This window comes from Mixophyes fleayi, chromosome 2 (assembly GCF_038048845.1).
Source record: "Mixophyes fleayi isolate aMixFle1 chromosome 2, aMixFle1.hap1, whole genome shotgun sequence".
Classification (NCBI taxonomy): Eukaryota; Metazoa; Chordata; class Amphibia; order Anura; family Limnodynastidae; genus Mixophyes; species Mixophyes fleayi.
The window spans coordinates 292,627,224-292,646,876 of record NC_134403.1 but is presented as its reverse complement, the minus strand read 5'-3'; the positions used below and the strand labels follow the sequence as shown (position 1 = coordinate 292,646,876).

The following is a 19,653-nucleotide window of genomic DNA, read 5'->3' as shown; positions in this document are numbered from 1 at the left end:
AATGACAAATATATCAGACTTGTGCAAATTTTCAGCCTACAACATACCTAAATCGACCAAATAATCTTGTTAGTCATACAATAATTTTTACTTTTCACTTATAAAACACAGATTATTTCCTACTTTGAAAAAGAGCATCATAGTTGACTCCAGTCAGAACAGGGTACAATTTGAATTTTTTTTACAACTTGAAATATATTACTTATGAGTTGGCATCCGCATGGTGCTCTGTGCCTAACTTCCACATAATCATTTCCTTGCAAATATAAAACAGTTTGCAATTACCCACTGCCAAGTTTCAGAGTAGTACATAGGAGAGTCACCACATCAAGGACAGGGTTATTTAGATGATCTGCTGGAATACCATCTTGGTTCAGCTGCAGGTCTCACAGAGTTCAACTGTCATCGCAGTTGTCATATCTGTTCCTCGTTTGGTGGTCTACGTGTCCACTTTAGTGGCAGCAGCTGCAGCCATAATTTCTGCAAACACGAGTAACAACTGTCCAGGTTGTGAGCATGATGCCAAGCAAATATACTGGGCACACAGTTACTCCAAGTTGGTGTATGACCACATCTGTTCCCATGCGACCCAAATGTAAAAGCCTTCTCCTGAACCAGAAGAAGAAAGGAGTTTCAATCAAAATAAATGGTGAAGGACAGTCATGGGCAGGGCCATCTTTATCAGTACATTTTGTGCCATTGTATGTAATTTGTTGGTATTAGAGCTCATCAATGCGTAGCGCTGCGCTATATATCAACACTTTATAAATATAGGATAACATATGCATTGCAAAGGTGTGAACAGATGATTACATTGAGTTTTAATGTACAAGTGTTCATTCTTATGTTCAAAACTTAAAAAATACAATACATACAAACTACACCATTAAATAGGTGAACAATATGGAAAATAACCAATATAACAATTTTTGAGGTTAACATCACTGTCCATTGACGTTAAATTATTACAAGAGTGCAGCCGCTAGATGCCCGATTATCTAAATTTTGGAAACCGGCGGACCTCTTCTCTTCTCTTAGATCATATATATGGTTCATTGCCAACATGGAAAAAATCACGTCGCTACTGAGAGACAAAGAAGACAAATTTCATCATATTTGGGCCCCCTGGCTTTATGCCTAGGACCCCCGCAGTTTTCTCTTCCTCCAAATAATCTCCCCCTACACAATTCCAGATAACATCGACCCCCTTACTACATCAAAGTACTCCCATGCAGACCTGATAGCGCTCCCTTCTGAAGGTGAACATGCTTTTCTTAGTATACCCCATGAGACGGCCATCTCCACCCCCCCCTTGCCTACCCTTCACCTCCTTCAATGCCCACTTCCTTTTCCTTCCGCCCCTCACCCATTTCTATCTTGTTATATTGCAATACATTTTACTGTTTTGTGAGTGACATTGCTGGATATCTACTCTGCTCTGTGATTATTTCAATCAAAATGCTTGTTGTTTTAGGTTTATAGACAAATTCCCCCAGCACACTGCTATAGCCAGCAACAGATCTGCTATTTCTACTGTAGATAAAAATGCAAAAGTCTCAGTTGCACACATTTGCAAATGTATGTTGAAGCCACCCACCACGCTTCAACATATATTTGCAAATGTGTGCAACTGAGACTTTTGCATTTTTATCTACAGTAGAAATAGCAGATCTGTTGCTGGCTATAGCAGTGTGCTGGGGGAATTTGTCTCTGTTTTTTCCTTTTAGGATAACCCAACCCTTTCATGCACCTGTTATAGCCTATAAATTGATTTGAGCAACTACCAGTTCTGTATTTGTTTTATGTTTATGTCATTCATACTCTATTATACAATAAAATTTTGAGTTAAAAATTATTACAAGAGTAATATTTTGCAGTTCAAACCATGGGACAGATGTCAACTACGGGGGAAAAACAAACCATTCATATGATTCTGGTTACTTAGCATTAATAAAATTATCTCATGCTATTGGTGGTTATCAAGTTCCCTCAGCCAATAACAAATAAGATGAACTTAAGGAAGTAGGTAACCATACTTTCAGGACCTGATTAAGGGTTCTGGCCGCCCTAGGCTAATATGGCCGCAGCGCCCCTCCCCCCCCTCCCCTCCTCCGAATATATTTAGGTGTATAGGAACACTCCTGAATATGAATGTTCAGGTGTATTCTCCAGCATTCAAATTTAGACAGATTGTGCCATTGTCTCTTACCTGTTCTTGCTCTTCTCTCTTGCAACTTTGTTATCCTCTCGCTGGCTTCTGGAAAGTTGGCGTCCTGTTTTGAAAATGCAAAAATGTATTCTAATGCAGACCCTGAATGATTAGGCCCTTTAGTTAAAACAAAACACTCCATTATGGCCAGCTAAAAGTACCCCATTGGACAGGCATATATAAGCAATATCTGAATATTTGTTGTCAATCAAATACAAACCTCTACCAGCCCCATCTCACTAATATTTAGTATTCTAGCGATTGCTGAGACCACCCATGTGACCACCACACAATCATGAGATTCTGCCCCCCAAAGCTGCTCTATTTTTTAAATACCCCCTGCAGCCATTTTCCTTAACCACAACCCCCCCCCCCCCACAGCCATTTTCCTTAACCCCTGCTGCAGCCATTTTCTTTACCTCCCACCCTGCATCCATCCCCCTTGCAGCTATTTTCCTTACCTCCACTCTGTAGCTTTCCCCCCCCCCCGTCACATCAAAACTCCCCCAGTCACATATATCAGCCCCCCTCCTCTGCCCTCCTTCATACATATCAACCTCTCTCCCTCCCTATAGATTTTCATGGCAGACCCCCCCCTCCCACACTATAGATTTGTATGACAGTCCCCCTCTCCCTCCCTATACATATGCATGACAGTCCCCCCTCTCCCTCCCTATAGATATGCAGGGCAGTTCCCCCCCTCCCTATAGATATGCAGGGCAGTTCCCCCGCCCTCCCTATAGATATGCAGGGCAGTTCCCCCCCTCCCTATAGATATGCAGGGCAGTTCCCCCCCCTCCCTATAGATATGCAGGGCAGTTCCCCCCCCTCCCTATAGATATGCAGGGCAGTTCCCCCCCCCTCCCTATAGATATGCAGGGCAGTTCCCCCCCCTCCCTATAGATATGCAAGGCAGTTCCCCCCCTCCCTATAGATATGCAGGGCAGTTCCCCCTCCCTATAGATATGCAGGGCAGTTCCCCCTCCCTATAGATATGCAGGGCAGTTCCCCCCCCCCTCCCTATAGATATGCAGGGCAGTTCCCCCCCCCCCCCCCTCCCTATAGATATGCAGGGCAGTTTCCCCCCCCTCCCTATAGATATGCAGGGCAGTTCCCCCCCCCTCCCTATAGATATGCAGGGCAGTTCCCCCCCTTTACTTATCTGTAGTTGTGCCAGCGTTGCTCTCCTCAGATCAGCAGATAGGAAGTGAAGACGTCCTGCTTCCTGTCTGCTGCACAGCAACAGGCAGCCTGGCGATTGGCTGTGTGTTGCTAACCACTGACCACCAATGCTTTTGATCGTCGAGCCCTCCCCCACCCCGAAAAAAAAAAATGAATGAAGAAAAAAAAAAAAGAATGAAAAAAATAAATACCCGCAGCGCCGCGCCCCCCGGGACCCAGCGCCCCAGGCTGCAGCCTGGTCAGCCTAGTGGTTGATCAGGCCCTGCATACTTTCATTGCCAGATATGTGATATATGTAAGTTGTAATATGAAATATGCTCAGCTTTGCATTTTTAATACAGCCTACCATTTATAAACGGTCAAACTGCATATTTCATATGATGTGTTAGAAAAGTAAAGTTAGGGATCATGCACTTCAGTGCCATTGTGTGAGTTTATTAATATAGAACAATGTACGTGGTGGCTGGTCTGTACAGGCCCATTTTCAATCAAATAAACTTTTTTACTATCTGTTACGGAACAAAACAGCCCAGACTTCCATCAAAGTAAACCAGGATTTAACGGACTGAATTATCAACAGAATGCACAAGCTCAGAAATGCAAGGCACATACATATACACACATTACACTAAAGAAGGGCTATAATTTCATGCTAAACCTTTTTTTTTTTATATATAAAAAAAAAACAAAAAAAAAAACATTAAAAAGACAACAAGTTTATTTAAACTCATGACCGGAATTTTTCCAGTAGCAAAAGTTTGGCAGTGATTAATCCTGGGCAAAGAAAAATAAGGGTCATGCGGAAAGCATGGATTTTTTTTTGTTTGTTTTTTTTAAGTGGGCAGGCTATGCAAAATATTGAGTGTGCATGTATTTATTTTTTATATCCTATTAAAGGGTGCATACATGTATGGGACAGCATAACATACCTTCACAGACACAGCCCAAATTGCAAGCAAAACATTGCACAGCCACTCACAAAGTACCAGCTAAAGGCTGTACTGAATCCTACCATTGCCAGACATATACTGCCTACATTTGTTACAGCAATAACAAACTGCCAGTCAATTGTTGCACAGAGTAATCTTATCTGTCTATCACAGCAATTTAACAATGATGAAATTCATGTTCATATTATCTCTCTACATGTTCTGTAGTAATTCAGGGCTACGAGCTAAAACACACAGGTCTTGAATAACGCCAGGACCTGCAAGAATGTGACATTCAGACACTGGGAGGAGGTTCTGCTGTTGTGGTCAGTCAGGACTATATTTTGGAGGTTTATGCTATGAAGATGCATGCTGAGAAGTGACTAATAATCAACTGCTCTCAGTATGCTTCCATATATATCCTCGCCAGCGTTCAGTGGTGCTACAAGTGTGACATCACCAAACAACTCCTTAATTGGGAGAAGGAGTTGATTAAACTTTGCAGCAAATATCTGGGGTTGCAGTAACGGTTTGATTTGTAACCTAGAACAGAATTATGGAAAGTGTTTTTTTTCGCCCAATATACAGTATATAAAGTTAGAACGATATTATAGCACAAAATATTAAAAGCAACTTAGAGTGCAAAAAGCCCCACAAGCAGGTAAATTATGAAGCAAAAAAAAGCCCCCACAAATAATGTAATAATTAAATAGCAAAACAAGCACACACACATATATTATTATATATATATATATATATATATATATATATATACATACACACACACATATATACACACACACATATATATATATATATATATATATATATATATATATATATATATATATATACACGCACATGCATACATACACACATATGTACATACACACACATATATATATATATATATATATATATATATATATATATATATATACATATATACACACACACACACATATATATTTATATTTGTCACTAATGACAACATGTTCAGAGGTTTTATTGACCTAATTCACCAAATAGTTCATCAACATGCCAAATGTCTAGAAATAAAAAGGGAAATCATCAAGTTAAAGACAAACACCCTCAATAAAATACACCAAAAAACAAACAACAAAACTAAGAAATCAAAATTTTCCAGACCTGCAAGTAAAAGTATTACATTAAAACATTGCAAGAAAATAATATCAAACTAGGATTTAAGCATATTTGTAAAATTGTATTACAGCAGAGTGCATCTCTGTATATTGCTGTCTGTCTCATAGAGCTCCCTAGGATTACTCCTATATAAAAATAACAGCCACTCACCATTACACCAGTAAGAGAGTTTTGAAAATAAATCCCGTAAAACAGCAGATAGAGGACCTTATTTATTAGTCTATTTCACACATACTAAACAGGCAACACAATTGCTTTACAATTAAAAAGAGAGTAACGCATAAGAGACAAACCTTGTATCCCAGACTGGACCCCAGTAAACAAAGAAATATATTGTTCTACCCAGGGGAAACATAACTAGTAAAATGGTTGACATCTGTATTCAGAAAACGTTTCCTGGAATGTGACCAATATGCTTGAGTGTACAAAATACTGATTTCTCTCGCATGCCTAACTTAAGATTGTGACCAAAATTACAAAGCACTCACCAGCGACTACTTTAAACTGCCAACAGCAATCACCTTTATGTACTCTGTGCTATTATTTAAAAAATAAAATAAAAAAAATAATGAAATATTAATTTAGTGTATAGAGGTTGAAAGTGCAAAGGAACTTTTAATCAATTAGTTTCAAATGAAACTACACTAATAATGAAAATGTTACATTTTATTTATATAAAATACATAATTGCTCAAGCATTACCACTAAATGGTTTATACATAACAAAAGTTTCAAAACCAACATACTTCAACATAAAACTATTGTTTTCTTCCTCTTTGCCTGTATTCAGTGTTGACATTGTGAGCCAATTCTAGGTAACCTGCATGCACAGCAAATATTCACCTTCTACAATTTGTTGCACTGTCTCCTCCCCACTGGATGATCACATGACTTGGCTCAGGAATGATTGACGCCAAACCTGCTATAGCAGCAGTGAAAGTTTGGAGTAAATTGCATGGCTGGCATGTGTTAATGGATAAATGTTTTTAAGACGAGCCTAGAAGACCAAAATCAATCTAGCTCCATCAGTATTTGGCAGCAGTATTGCTCCTAGCAATGTTGTAGTATATTCAGAAACTTCAATTTTATTTGAATAAAAACACTTGTTCCTCTAATATAGATGACCCCAAATGCTTAGTAGCTGTGGTGCCGCCGCAAACTAAATAATGTACCTAGAGCTTCATCTAAATCTAGTACCCTGAAGCTGACATTTCAATTTGCATTACAGTAAATAAATCTACAATATAAAAATGGGTACTTTAAATATCTGGGTGTCACATTAAAAATAGACTTTGCCCACCGTTGTATTCTAGGGATTTGGTTACCTCGAGCAAGGGAAGCTGGCGCTGCTAACCAAATGCCTTTGCATTCGAGCTCTGATGATGCTCTTCAAGCACATTGTGAATAAGCTGGGCAGCATGTGGCTGAAGAACTAGTGGAATAACAGAGCTGCAGCAGAGGAGCTCATCCTACAAGTGCGATGGCACATGTTCTCAAGATAACTGAATGACAAGTGGGCAGAGACCATGTTATGCGACGCTCATGTAAATTAACAGAGGCCGAAAGGTATATTAGACACACTTTGGAAACTATGATTTAGGTGTATAAACAGGTAATGAACATGGCAAAACATTTTACGTTTATAAGGCTACATTAAAACATATTTTCATGGTCATTAGCATTAAGATTTTGTAATCATATTTTTGCCTTACAGAATAGAAACAAGTGGCGTACCCAAGTTTTGTACATGACAACATTCTAGAATGTGCTATAGTTGTCATTTCTCTGTTGTAAAAGAACTCTATAAAAAAAGTTAAAAGTTTTGCATGTACTGATAAGCGTTAGTGGATTGGTCTGCGCTTTGTGCGTGAAACCACCTTAACCAGCACCTATATACAAAAATTAGATTTTGTGGGAGGAGATATTTTTCATGAAATTCAATGGGAAGGATATGGCTCATTTGTGAGGCTTTCCCTAGTTTTCCCTAGCTAGAAAAGGGCTTTATTTTTATGGGAGTTTAGGAGTATCTGGTAACCACATGTCATCCTACATTTCCAGTGGGGTGCCTTTTTTAAAAAAAAAAAATCATATAAATCACTTTTGACATTGGTATGTACATTACTAAGTGTAAAAATACCCATGGAATAAAAATATGAACACAAAATTGATACGTCATAAGACATGTCCCCTCATTCTACTCATAGAAGATGTATTAATAATATATGTCACTTGCAACTACCATAGTTATACATACTTCTTACACTACCTAAACCTGCCACAAATGCTACTGTTTTTGAGCTGTACATCTTGAAATTGTAACGTCCCCCCGCCCCATAAACTACAGGCTGAAATAAAGCAAGTGTGTGGGATAAATAAGCAGCCCAATATCAAGTGATGCCCTCTACATACCCTTCACTATTCTCAATCTTAGAACTTGGCTGGCAGCTACTATTTTGGATAGTTTTTTAGGTGTGTTTTTTTTAGGGTCTGTATTTAATCTCTAACTACTGCTTGTCATTGGTGTCCTCAGTTTTGAAGAAGGTAGGAATAGAACAACCTATAACCAGTTAGATCATCAGACTATTCATAGCAGCAGGAGAGGAGCATGATGACCTGTGTGATTATATAAGTGACGACAGGGCTGTATGTTGACAAGTGCAGTGTCAAGATGTGAAGAGAGCAATGCAGGCAAGCAGCAAGCCACAGACTGGTACACAGGGTCCTCCAGTACAGTAATGACGTGAGGGTCCTGTCTTGTGAGTGGCAAATTAACCTCTATATAAAACAAAATTCAAACATTCAATTTGTAGGCTGAACGAATATTCATGAGAATGAAACCTCAAATTCACTACGAACCAATCATATCAAGGAGTCCATTAGGAACCATTGTCTTCTGTACTAGTCATGAATTTACTTAATTGTCATACCGGTTCAGTCAACAAAATAGCTTTCCTCACTATGTGTAGGTGTCAGTCTCCAGCATTGAATCTGGAGGAGGGGGGGTGAATAAATAAAAACCAGCATAAAAACGAATCGGTAGAACCATCTCCAGTATTCTGATGACAAAAGGTTATATATTTAAAAGTTAGTTACACACTGAATAGCATTAATCTGAACAAAACATTACTCATTGTGATACCAATATATTTAATAATATGGTGCAAATAAACCCAATATGATGTAACATATAGATAGCAAACATTTCATTGGTTGCTATTAGTCTATCCTGTGTCCGAGTGATAAAAGCATATTTCTTACCATCATCATCACACTATTGTAAAACACTTTACACTTTTAATGGGTGCAGTTTGGAAGAAAAAATATCTGATACTATAAGTAATCTGTAATTCATAAATTACAGCAGAACTATTGTCACAGTGGCATTGTATTGATTGACTTGCATGAGATTTTAGGCAACGATTTCACATCACAACCAAATTTTACTGCCATTGTAGAACTATAAAACTTCTGCCTACAATAAAGACTGCAGATACCTCAATTTAGTGATATGAACAATTTCATAGATTCTATAATTTATGGAATGTTAACATGTAAACATTTCCCATCCAACAACCATACAAAATAGTCAGACACCTAATCTAGGAACTATTACAGCATTTTCATATTCATTGCACAACATCAGCAAGCAGTAATGCTGCCAAATCCTCATTACTGAGAAACTTTTTCACCAATTGAAACACCAACACTTTTCTTACATGAAGCACAGAAACTTACATCTAGAAGTGTGTGCAAGTGCTGATCTTGGAAAACGCTATGTAGGAAATCGAGGTCTTTCTCACTGCAGTCTGTGAGCGCATGGATCTCCTCCAGGCTATCCAGCACTTGTGATACCGCTCCTGGAAGCAAATAGGGAGAAAAGAAAAAGAAATAAAGAAGAAAAAACTAAGAGGCACAGCTTTATGGCAAAAAAATGACCTTTGGACACTAAACTCAAACGACTAGCTATGATTAATGAGAACCATTACGTGAAAAGGCAGTGACACATCTAGAGACAATAAGAAACAAAATATAATAATAATTAAACAATAGAAAGTAAATGAGCACCAATGTGAAACAAGTACATTTAAAAAAAAAAAAACTCTGTAGAAACTATTCATAAGAACATGTAAGATTTATTAGGAGGAATACAGCAAAATGTCTACAAATGTTTAGTCACAATTTACTAACTACACGTGAACAGTATAAATTCTATAAATCGGTTTTGCTACAACAAAATGCCTTTACAAGGCATTAGTAACTTCAGATATGTTAATACCTATGTTTTGAAATGTAAAAGCAAAATGGACACTGGGGCTCATTTACAAAAGCAGAAATATATAAAATATAAAATAGTATGTAATGCATCCACATGTGGAAGATTTGCAGGATAGCTGCTAAAACTAATAAAAAAATAAATAAAAAAAAAGGGACGTGGTATGTGCTCCGCACACATACAAGCTTCTGATTGCTGCAGAGGATATCATGATCAACTGCAAGTGAATAGCAGGGGCATTTCTACAAGTGTTTTGGAGTCTGCATGTTCCTACAGTTCTTCCAAAAAGGGTAATGCAATTACATCTCAGAGGAGAAAATATTCAGGACTTGCAAATAGTTTAGGAACAAAATTATGAAAGTGGGTAGTGTACTTGAAAATTACTTTTACAGAAATGTGCATTTCATATGCAGTCTACACACAACCACATTTGTCTGTCCTTTGCACAAATCAGAGGTGACTCCTAAGTTAGATGCACCTGCACATGAAAATACTTTGTGCTATTTTCTGTGTGTTTTTAATGAACCCCACAAAAGACATTCAGATTAAATTCTACGCTACTTTTAACAATTATTCCTCTTAAATAGATGAGCATCTACTACTAAACAAGCCCATGCAAAAAGAGCACTTCAGTGGGAATTATACCTGCTTCATGGGACATCCACACATCAGATGTGGTATTCAGATCCAAACCAAAGGATTTACTATTCTTTATTTTATTTCCAATGGGGGTACTGTTCTTAATTATCAAAGGGACACTGATGTTTTATTCTCTATGTGGGTAACACTTTTAGTGCATGCTCTTGTAGCACATACTGCAAGTATGTACTTGTACATGCGGGAACTTGTAGTGCCACAAGAGTGTGCAATATATTGAGAGTACAACCTTGGTACCCACCGTCCAGGGGTACCAGTGTAATTTTTGCTAGAAAGTTTACATGGACAATAAAACCATGATAGCATTTTTAAAAACTTTGTAAAAACAGCAATTATACAAACATTGTTGGTAAATGGCGATACCTGAACCTTAGTTCACCCAAATCCCAGAAAGCAATTGTTAAATTTGGGGTTAGGAACGTAATAAAAAAAAAATATAGCACAGCAAGCACAAGAGGAAAACAAAGCGATACCTACTTTCTGCAGCTAGAAGTCCTATTGCGACAGCATTAAGGCAGACAGTATTGTTAGATTTTCATATATGGCATGTTAGTTGCAGGCATAAGCAAAGCAATTTACACTCATACACAAAATACTACAAAAATACACTTTATATCCAAAATATTAGTTTAACAGTTTCATATAAGATTTGAATGCAGCTGATGCTAAATTAACACGTGACCTATTATAAAGCACTTCTCAGACATCGACCAACATTACAAGAGGATAACAATTTCTACTCATGGATCATTAAACGTAAACACATACTCTGTGCTAAGACAATAATCCGTCTGCTATATAAAGATTTACCAGACTGTAAAATTGTAAGGAAAATATTACTGCATGTATGTAACAATATATGAGACTTATAATGCCACCGGCAACCCACAAGCATGAAGGGGACAGTAGATCGAATAGTGTCTATGAAAAATGCTAATTCCAGAAAGAAAGCAGCTTTACTACCAATTACTTCCATCTGAATCAGTCTGTTAACAATGAGAAAGATAAATATGAGACACACACACACATACATACATACATCCATTTACCCTCACTGCCTCTTAGATCGACTATGGATGACTAATCAGACTCTTCCCTTCACCTTCCAATCCTTAAATGCTCTCTGAACCCACTACTTTACTAGAACCTAAATTGTAAGCTCTCTTACAAGCAGGGGCCTCCTAACACTTTTTTTATATTTGTAATTATTTTTCTATCTTGCATGTTCCTGCTTTATGTATGCTCTGTTTAATGTACTGTCTGGCGATGCAGCGTCTTACAAATAAACAATAAAAATAACCATCGCTGATCAGGAATTAGGAGCAAAGAACACATGATTAATGAAAGCCAGTGGAATCATGTTGCATCTTTATGAAAATTTGAAATTGAGATTTTTGTTTGTAATTAACTTTTTCTTTTTTAAGTTTTTTTTAAGATAAGTACTAAAAGCCATATGATTGTAAACTGCATCCCGCTCAAACAGTGGCTATCTATAGATTTATATAGATAATTCATATCTGCACCAAAAACACCTGTAAAAGTTGTGTGACTGATATGGTTATGTATCAACTCAGCTGTAATATTCAAGATCAACTTATGTTATGGAGGAAATTCTCAAACACTTATAAAAATATATACTAAAACTAGTAAAATGCATACAACAACAAAAATGTTTACTGCTATATTTCAGGCTAATCTTATTCTTTCCTGTATTTCAGTTTTGAAGATAAAACCATTTTTTTTCTGGTTTTAGAAGATTTTTCTCTATTCTTCTCTTTAGCCACCCATATTAATGCAATTGAGATCTACTTGTACTAAGCTATTATGACAACAGTGGTTTTCTATGCTGACACAGTCACTTAGATACACTCCCCAATTATAACATCAGCAATCGCTTTGTAGTAAGCGCACTGTCTTTGGAGCATTATTTGGAACTATTGAAAGAAAGTACAGGGCTGAGAGCCATGGCTACATTAACGGTGAGATCTGCTTGATCATTTGTACCTGTCCTGTGTGGGACCCTGATTGTGTGTGTGTGTATATGTATATATATGTATATATATATATATATATATATATATATATATATATATATATATATATATATATATATATATATAAAATTTATTTATTTTTATTTATTATTTTTTTTTAAAAAGTTAGTGCAGTTAGACAGAAAATTATAGCAAAACTTAGTACCATGGAGCTGGGCTTTAAGATTTTAACTTTGTACATAATCTACCTTACTGCAAGCTACTGTATTATGTTTATTTGCAATTTCATGCACTGCATGACTCTAGTTTTTGCTTATTCTACAAATAGTTAGCTTTTGTTCTTTTACATTACAAATTGGTACCTAACAGTTCAGGATCTCCTTACCTCTGCCAGCACCATAACTGTTGCTTCTCCAAGCATAAAAGCCTGGACATTTTTTAAAGTATGCAGACTATAATGAACAGAAATTAACACAACTGACTGGATAACCAATCATAAAGAGCTGAAGAAGTGAAATGATACAGTGGTTGCATTAGGTTTGGAAAATGCCAATGACAGAGCCTGTCAGATGCAAATAAAAACACAATGCAGCGCCAATGCCGATCCTGACTTAGGTGCAAGTGGGTGCGTGGTCACTGGAACAAATAGGTTTTATCCACATTCCGGTTTATATACTTTTACTAACATTAGAAAACGCTAGTAAAAATATTGTTTTTTTTAACTCTAGTGGGTAAAGGGACTCCGAGAAGAAACTGGCACAGACAAGAGTGAGTAGCTTTAGAGTATTGGACAACATTATGGTAGTTGTAAGAGGTGTATTCATTGACAACATGTATTTTGTTTTCCGTAAGTCCTACTTTAAATGGGCAGCATGGTGAAACTGTTTAGGATAGCTGCCTCACAGCATTGGGGCCAGGAACAATAAAACCATACAACTGCAAAAGGTATAAATGAAAGTGAAATAATGCACAAGGAAACTACAAAAAGACAGTGGGATATGGAGGAAAGATATCTTAAATCATCATCATTCATTCATATAGCGCCAGCAGATTCTGTAGCGCTTTAAAATTGGGAACAAACAGTAATAAAACAATACTGGGTAATAGATACATACAGAGAGGTAAGAGGGCCCTGCTTGCAAGCTTAGAATCTACGGATTGTAAGCTTACAGAGAAAGTCATCTTATTTTCTCTGTGCTATTCAAGCCTTTTACATTCTACAAAAAACTAAAATCTGTATACACAATAGTTTTTTAGCCTTTTATTTTTTAAATGTTGTGGTCATTCCTCTGAACATGGTAGTACTGCAGAAAGCTTTGAGATCGAGATTCCTAAGCAGAGTGGATGCTGAACGTTTAATCATTTAAGAAAATTACCAAGAATAAGTTGCATAACTTCATGATCAAAATCTAGCTTCCATAGCAAGGGCAGTTTGAACAGTGGTGGTCTTAGCATATGCGATTAGAATTTATCTGTTGCGCTCCAACCATCATCTTATGTGCTCCTTCTGCCTCCCCTCAGTTGAGGAAGTCCTTTCTCTACTTTTGTCCTCTCCCCTTCTACCTCCCCCCCCTTGATCCAATTCCCTCCCGACTTCTCAGATACATCCTGCTCCCACCTAGCTAACCTCTTCAATTTATTCCTCTCCTGTGGAATTTTCGCCTCTTCCTTCAAAGATGCTCTAATCTCAGCCATTCTAAAAAAATAATAAAAAAACAAAACAAAATAAACACAAACTAATCTTGATCCCACCCCCCCCCCTGTCCAATTACAGCCCCACCTCTCTCCCCCCTTTCACCTCTAACCTCTCCACTGTCCTATTATTCACCTCTTCATGATCCATCTTCACTAATCGCACTATACCTCACCCTCATTCTTCCTCTGCTTCTACTTTCTCATGTTCATCTCTTCCCTCAGAGTTCTAATTCCCTCACCCTATCTTCCCACTCTGTCTTCTTTCAGTTTCCCCCCTCACCTCCAGAGTGTAAGCTCCCTCGGGCAGGCCCTCTTAGGCTGTGGACACACTACAGTGTTTTCAGCCGATTACTGGCCAGAAGATAAACTACTGTTTGGCACATTATCACAATACTGTCTGCTCTGCAACTAAAAATCTTGTTCAACGATGGAACAAAGTTGTTCCAATTCTGCAGTGTATATGCACTCAAGACTGTCTTGCATGCATACATACATACTGCAGGCGGTGACTGTTGGCCAACAATAAAGCTGTATAAGATTGTCATTGAAAAAATGATAATATACTGTATATTTTGGTGACCGGATCTGCTGTACTGCAGCAACTAAAGTCTGCATTTTAGTGGTGGGTACCATAGCTGACCTACATTGATAAAGCGAACTTTCTGAAAGTAGCCTGGTCTAATTTACTGGTCTCTTTACATAACCAGGAGACAACTGTCTATGACATGACAGGACAGGACAAGAGAAGTGACTTTGATCCTTGGAAAGTCTGACGTGTGGTCACTTTCTGGTGACAGGAGGGAACTGTTACCACTCGGTTATGTGCGACATATCTCCTGTGAATGCAGCTAGCTTATACTGGTCCACTGAGTGACATAACAGTGGCACATGGAGGGGTGCATGGCTATGTGATAAATGCAGCTGTGTTTTCTGGTGACATGGGTGGAGTAGTCCATCATTGGGGGTAATGGGTTGATACAGTGAACTCCCCATATCCATCTCTTGGGTGCGTGAGGCAAAGCCCCAGCCCCTATTGGAGTGTGATCACACTCTGTTACCCTACAAATTAGCCATTCGCGATGGTCACTCACCTATTGGCTACAAGCAACATCTTTTCTTATTGGTCAGTTCACCCATCCGTCTCCTATTGATTGGTCCAGTTAGGTGTGCTCCTGCAAATGATTGGTCTGTTCTTTTGACTGTAGGGGGTGTAGCAGATCCTTGAGGCTTCTAATCCTCCCAAGGGCCCCCAACAACCAGAGACGAGAGGTGGGGGTTGCTGGGAGAGGTGGTGTCAGGAGGCATCAGGGCACAGGTCACAGAGAAAGAAGAGGCAGGATAGCGCCATGGATGGAGAGAGATGGGACACCTGATGGAAAGATGGGTGACAGTGGCAGGTGTCATCCATGGAGGGAGTGTCAGTTTCCTAAAAGTTTGTTTGCAAGTATTAACAAAACAGTGTTTTGTGTTTGGACTTTTGGCTCATGTGATGGATACCACAAATGACAAATAATTACTCAGAATACATAGCCGATGGTTAAGACAGATGAAGAGCAAAGATCTGAAGGGTAACACTTGTAAAACATGTGCAGTGTGTATACATGAATCGGCGTGCTGATCGGGCCTTTTTTTCTTCTTTTCAGTCATTGGCAAAAATCGCTAAGGATATCGCATCAGGAGAAATTTACTGTAGTGTGTACCCAGCCTTATCCTCGTGTCCTCTTTCTCCTGTTTACATTTGCCTTTGGCTCCCCAGCCTCTTTTCTACACCTCAATAATAAGCTCTTGCCCCTGTCTTTCCTCCTTTACCTTTGCTACTACAACACTGCCCTGATCTTGTTGGTGGCGCCCACATTGATGGGCACAGGGTCTGCCTCCTTTAGTTCACTCCCCACCTTTCTCCATCCCTTTCCCATTGCCACTTTGTTCTGGATTTCCCTTTTACCTCTTTTCCCTGTGCACCTGTTCTCATCTGAGTGTATTTTTGCACTTTGTTTTTATACTGTCCTGTCTGCTGTGTTTTTGTTTGTCCCATGCTCTATGGATGGCACTGCTGAACATTTGTGGCACCTCATAAAAGATATTACTACTACTGGATAAATTAACTGGAGACTGCCTCATTTTACCCAATGTTTCTTTACCTAACTTGGCTACTGAATACGATCTATACAAATTACCTGTATTGCAAAGTATTATTTGAAAATATTTAACTACATAGCAATATGAAAAATGCAGTATATACATACACACATACACACATATATATATATATATATATATATATATATATATATATATATATAAATATATATATATATATATACATATACACACACACATATACATACATATACACACACATACATATACACACACATATACATACATATATATATATCTATACACACACACACCTTCTTCTGTTTACACAAACCTACTCCCCTGCACACTAGCACAAAAAAATTGTAGACACTTGTTCATACAATAGGAAACACACTGTTGCTCAGGCATTTAGACTGACTGTTCTTAACATTGCCATTTGTACACTTTAAATAAGATTTTCACACCAGTCAACGACTGACAGGTTTAGTGCTATTCTATATGTTACATCTATATAATATGTACAACAACATATAAGATTAAGCACCAACTTCTAAACAATGTATACATTTTACATCACTCTTTTCAATACACACAGTTGTAAACATGTGATTTAACCAACTCAACAAAACCACCAAAGTTGGCAGCTGTTTTGAGAACCAGTGTAGAAACTTCCCTTTCAGTACTCATGCAAGCTAATGTAGCATTATGACTATATGCTCAAAAGTATTAACTTTATTTCTCCTCTGTATTGCCGTCAAACATGGAATGGAGGAGAAAGGGAATAAAAGCCTGTTGTGTTGCTGCAGTGCATAATACAGGGAGGGAGACTGACCAGGGACACTGGAAAGTACATCCTGCTTTACCACTTGCTAAGGCACCTGTGTGTACAGCGTCGGCATCTCTCCATAGATATTAAAGATCTCCTTCTTAGCTGGAATTAACGTGAATTTTCGTGCGCACCCCATAGGGTTGCGTAGGAAAACCTAATATTCAAAACCTAATTGAATATGCCCCTTTATGTGTGATTTTTTTTTTTTTTTAAAGGGATACTAAAGAAACCTTATGATGTTCACAAATGTGACAATGTTATCAGATCATGACCGGCGTTAGAATTTTTTACAATCAGTTTAAAAAGTCATGATTTAACATGGAGCTGAAAGAACAAGGATTTCCACTATATTTGCAAAACTTTTTATTCGGACAAATTCAAAAGGAGAGGTTTACTCCACCTAAAACTAAAAAAGGATGGAGTTCAAAAATACGGATTAATAGTCATTAAATACGAGGTTCAGTGTGTCTCAAAAGTCAGCAGGTTCCCCAGTTGTCTGACATCCCAGCAATGCTTTCCTTACAGTGTGTTAATGTCCCTTCACCACAAAGTTCCTATTCTCTTGAATGGAAAATTCACAGTTTAGGGACACTGACAACACTACCCGTTTACAAGCAGCGAGGAGGGCATTGTTGGATCGTTACAAACATAAGGGGTCTAATTAGATCTGAGGAATGTTGAACCCCCGGTAAGTAATATTCAGGATAATTTTTTAACTTCATGAACTTCACCCAAAAGTGCATTTTCAGTTTAGGGGAGAGTTGTCCTCTAATTAGGAGTAGTATATTTAATTTAGAGGTCTCAATTTTAAAACGTGTTAGCCCAACATCAAATTATGCCTACAAATTTGTCAGAAGAAGACTGGGAACATATTTTCGCCAACTCCTTTAAAATGTCCAAGTGCCTTAACTATACTGAGATGCTGGTAAAATTATTGAATAGAATGTATGTTACCCCAGATAAACGTCATAAAATCTGGCCTTCCATATCTCCACTATGTTGGCGTAATTGTTCTGAGCGTGGTGATATTTTTCATATATTTTGGTCATGCCCTGTAATAAGGCTTATATGGAATAAGGCCTTTCAATTGATAAGCTCAGTCCTTCGTCACTCGGTCCTCCCCAACTCCAGAGTTAGCTTTATTGCAATATTATCCCCTTACTCTTCCCAGTTGGGATAGATACGCGACAGGCCAGATATTGATAGCAACCAAAGCAGCTATAGCTCAGGCTTGGAAGCAGCCTCTCCCCCCTACCTTGGCCAAGGTGATCTCCAAAATCAATTTCAATTTCGAAATGGAAACCCTGGGTGTACCATATTCCACGTCAACATCGTCTCCGCTGATTAAGTGGAGAGCCTGGCACAATTATGTGACAGATGGGGAGGGAAATCCATCACGTTCGCTTCCCTCGCCCTCTAATGACACTGGTGAATGATCTTTTGTTTGTTGGTGTGTAAAGTATTAGTCAAGCCTAATGTATACAACGAATAGTCAGATACATTTGATTTTGATTCTGTATGTCTTCAAGTACATTGTGTTTGTGTTCCATCCCCTTTATGTACCCTTCCCCCCTTTTTTTCTTCTGTACCCCTTTTGAAGAACCAATAAAAATTTTATTCGTTAAAAAAATTATGCCTACAACTCTTGGATTATTGAAATTATTCCTGTCTGAAAATATAAAATGTGTAGGACCCTCATATCTTTTAAGGTCATACATAGAACAACTCCCCTAAAATGTTAAAGCAGATTTCTAACTTCATCAATACATTAGAATCCACTAATTATGAAAGTTTCAATAAATAAGAACCCTTAACTACTATGCTTAGAGTGGATGTTTCCCCTTTTGAAACGTTTTCAAGCACAGATATTACAGACTGCTACACTGATGATCTCTAGATGTTTGCAGTATAGTAAATGGTAATATTTATAACAAAACTTAGTATGTAGAAGAACCATCACTTATTAAAGCAAATTAAAGGTGGACATTGCATTTTTACTGAATATAAACAGTCAGCAATTACTCTGCAATCAAACATACCTGATGAAGTTGGGTCATCTGAAAAGTCAGGTAATTCCTCAGGAGGATCCCCATAAAATGAGTTGAATTTGTGGCTAGACACAGCAGCTAAAACAGCTCCCTGGGTAAATAATAATATGACATACATGTAAAATATAGGACTACTATTAACACCATTCAAAAGTTAAATATAAAGAACAATCAATATAATAAATATAGTAGCAAGAAAGTGAATTTCGGTTATAAAGTGCATTGTACAGCAGCAACATAACGGCTATAAGCTAGGTGGTCAAGAAGGTTCAAGCTGTTTAAAAAGCATTTATCCCTGAAGTACTCACAATAGGCAAACTTAAAAAATACAGGAGCAGTTGTAATATGGATCATTTTAGGGGGGTGGGAAAGGGTTTGTGAGTATCACTTTTTGCAATGTTCATATGTGACCATGAAGGATCACAGGGATCAATGATTATTTTATAATCTTCTCTTACAATGGGGATCTCAGACTGCTCCCATCGTAAAAGCTCAACAAACTCTTGTAAGACATCCTTGGTCCAAAAAAATCTGTGTACTAAACTGAAGCTCACATTAGAAGTTTAGTAT

At 37.9% G+C, this 19,653-nt stretch overlaps 1 protein-coding gene across 10 annotated transcripts in view; it reads right to left on the bottom strand.

Moving 5' to 3' along the window:
* Positions 1-19,653, bottom strand: part of CASK (calcium/calmodulin dependent serine protein kinase) — a 247,868-nt gene that overhangs the window by 98,779 nt on the left and 129,436 nt on the right. For 7 of the 10 annotated variants that reach the window (XM_075196392.1, XM_075196395.1, XM_075196398.1 and 4 more), the window contains exons 10-12: positions 19,075-19,174; positions 10,892-10,909; positions 9,220-9,341 (exon numbers count right to left, since the gene is read on the bottom strand). In XM_075196392.1, coding sequence (XP_075052493.1) covers positions 9,220-9,341; positions 10,892-10,909; positions 19,075-19,174 — 240 coding nt within the window. The remainder of the gene's footprint in view (positions 1-9,219; positions 9,342-10,891; positions 10,910-19,074; positions 19,175-19,653) is intronic. The other 3 variants (XM_075196401.1, XM_075196393.1, XM_075196399.1) reach the window with 1 other exon arrangement.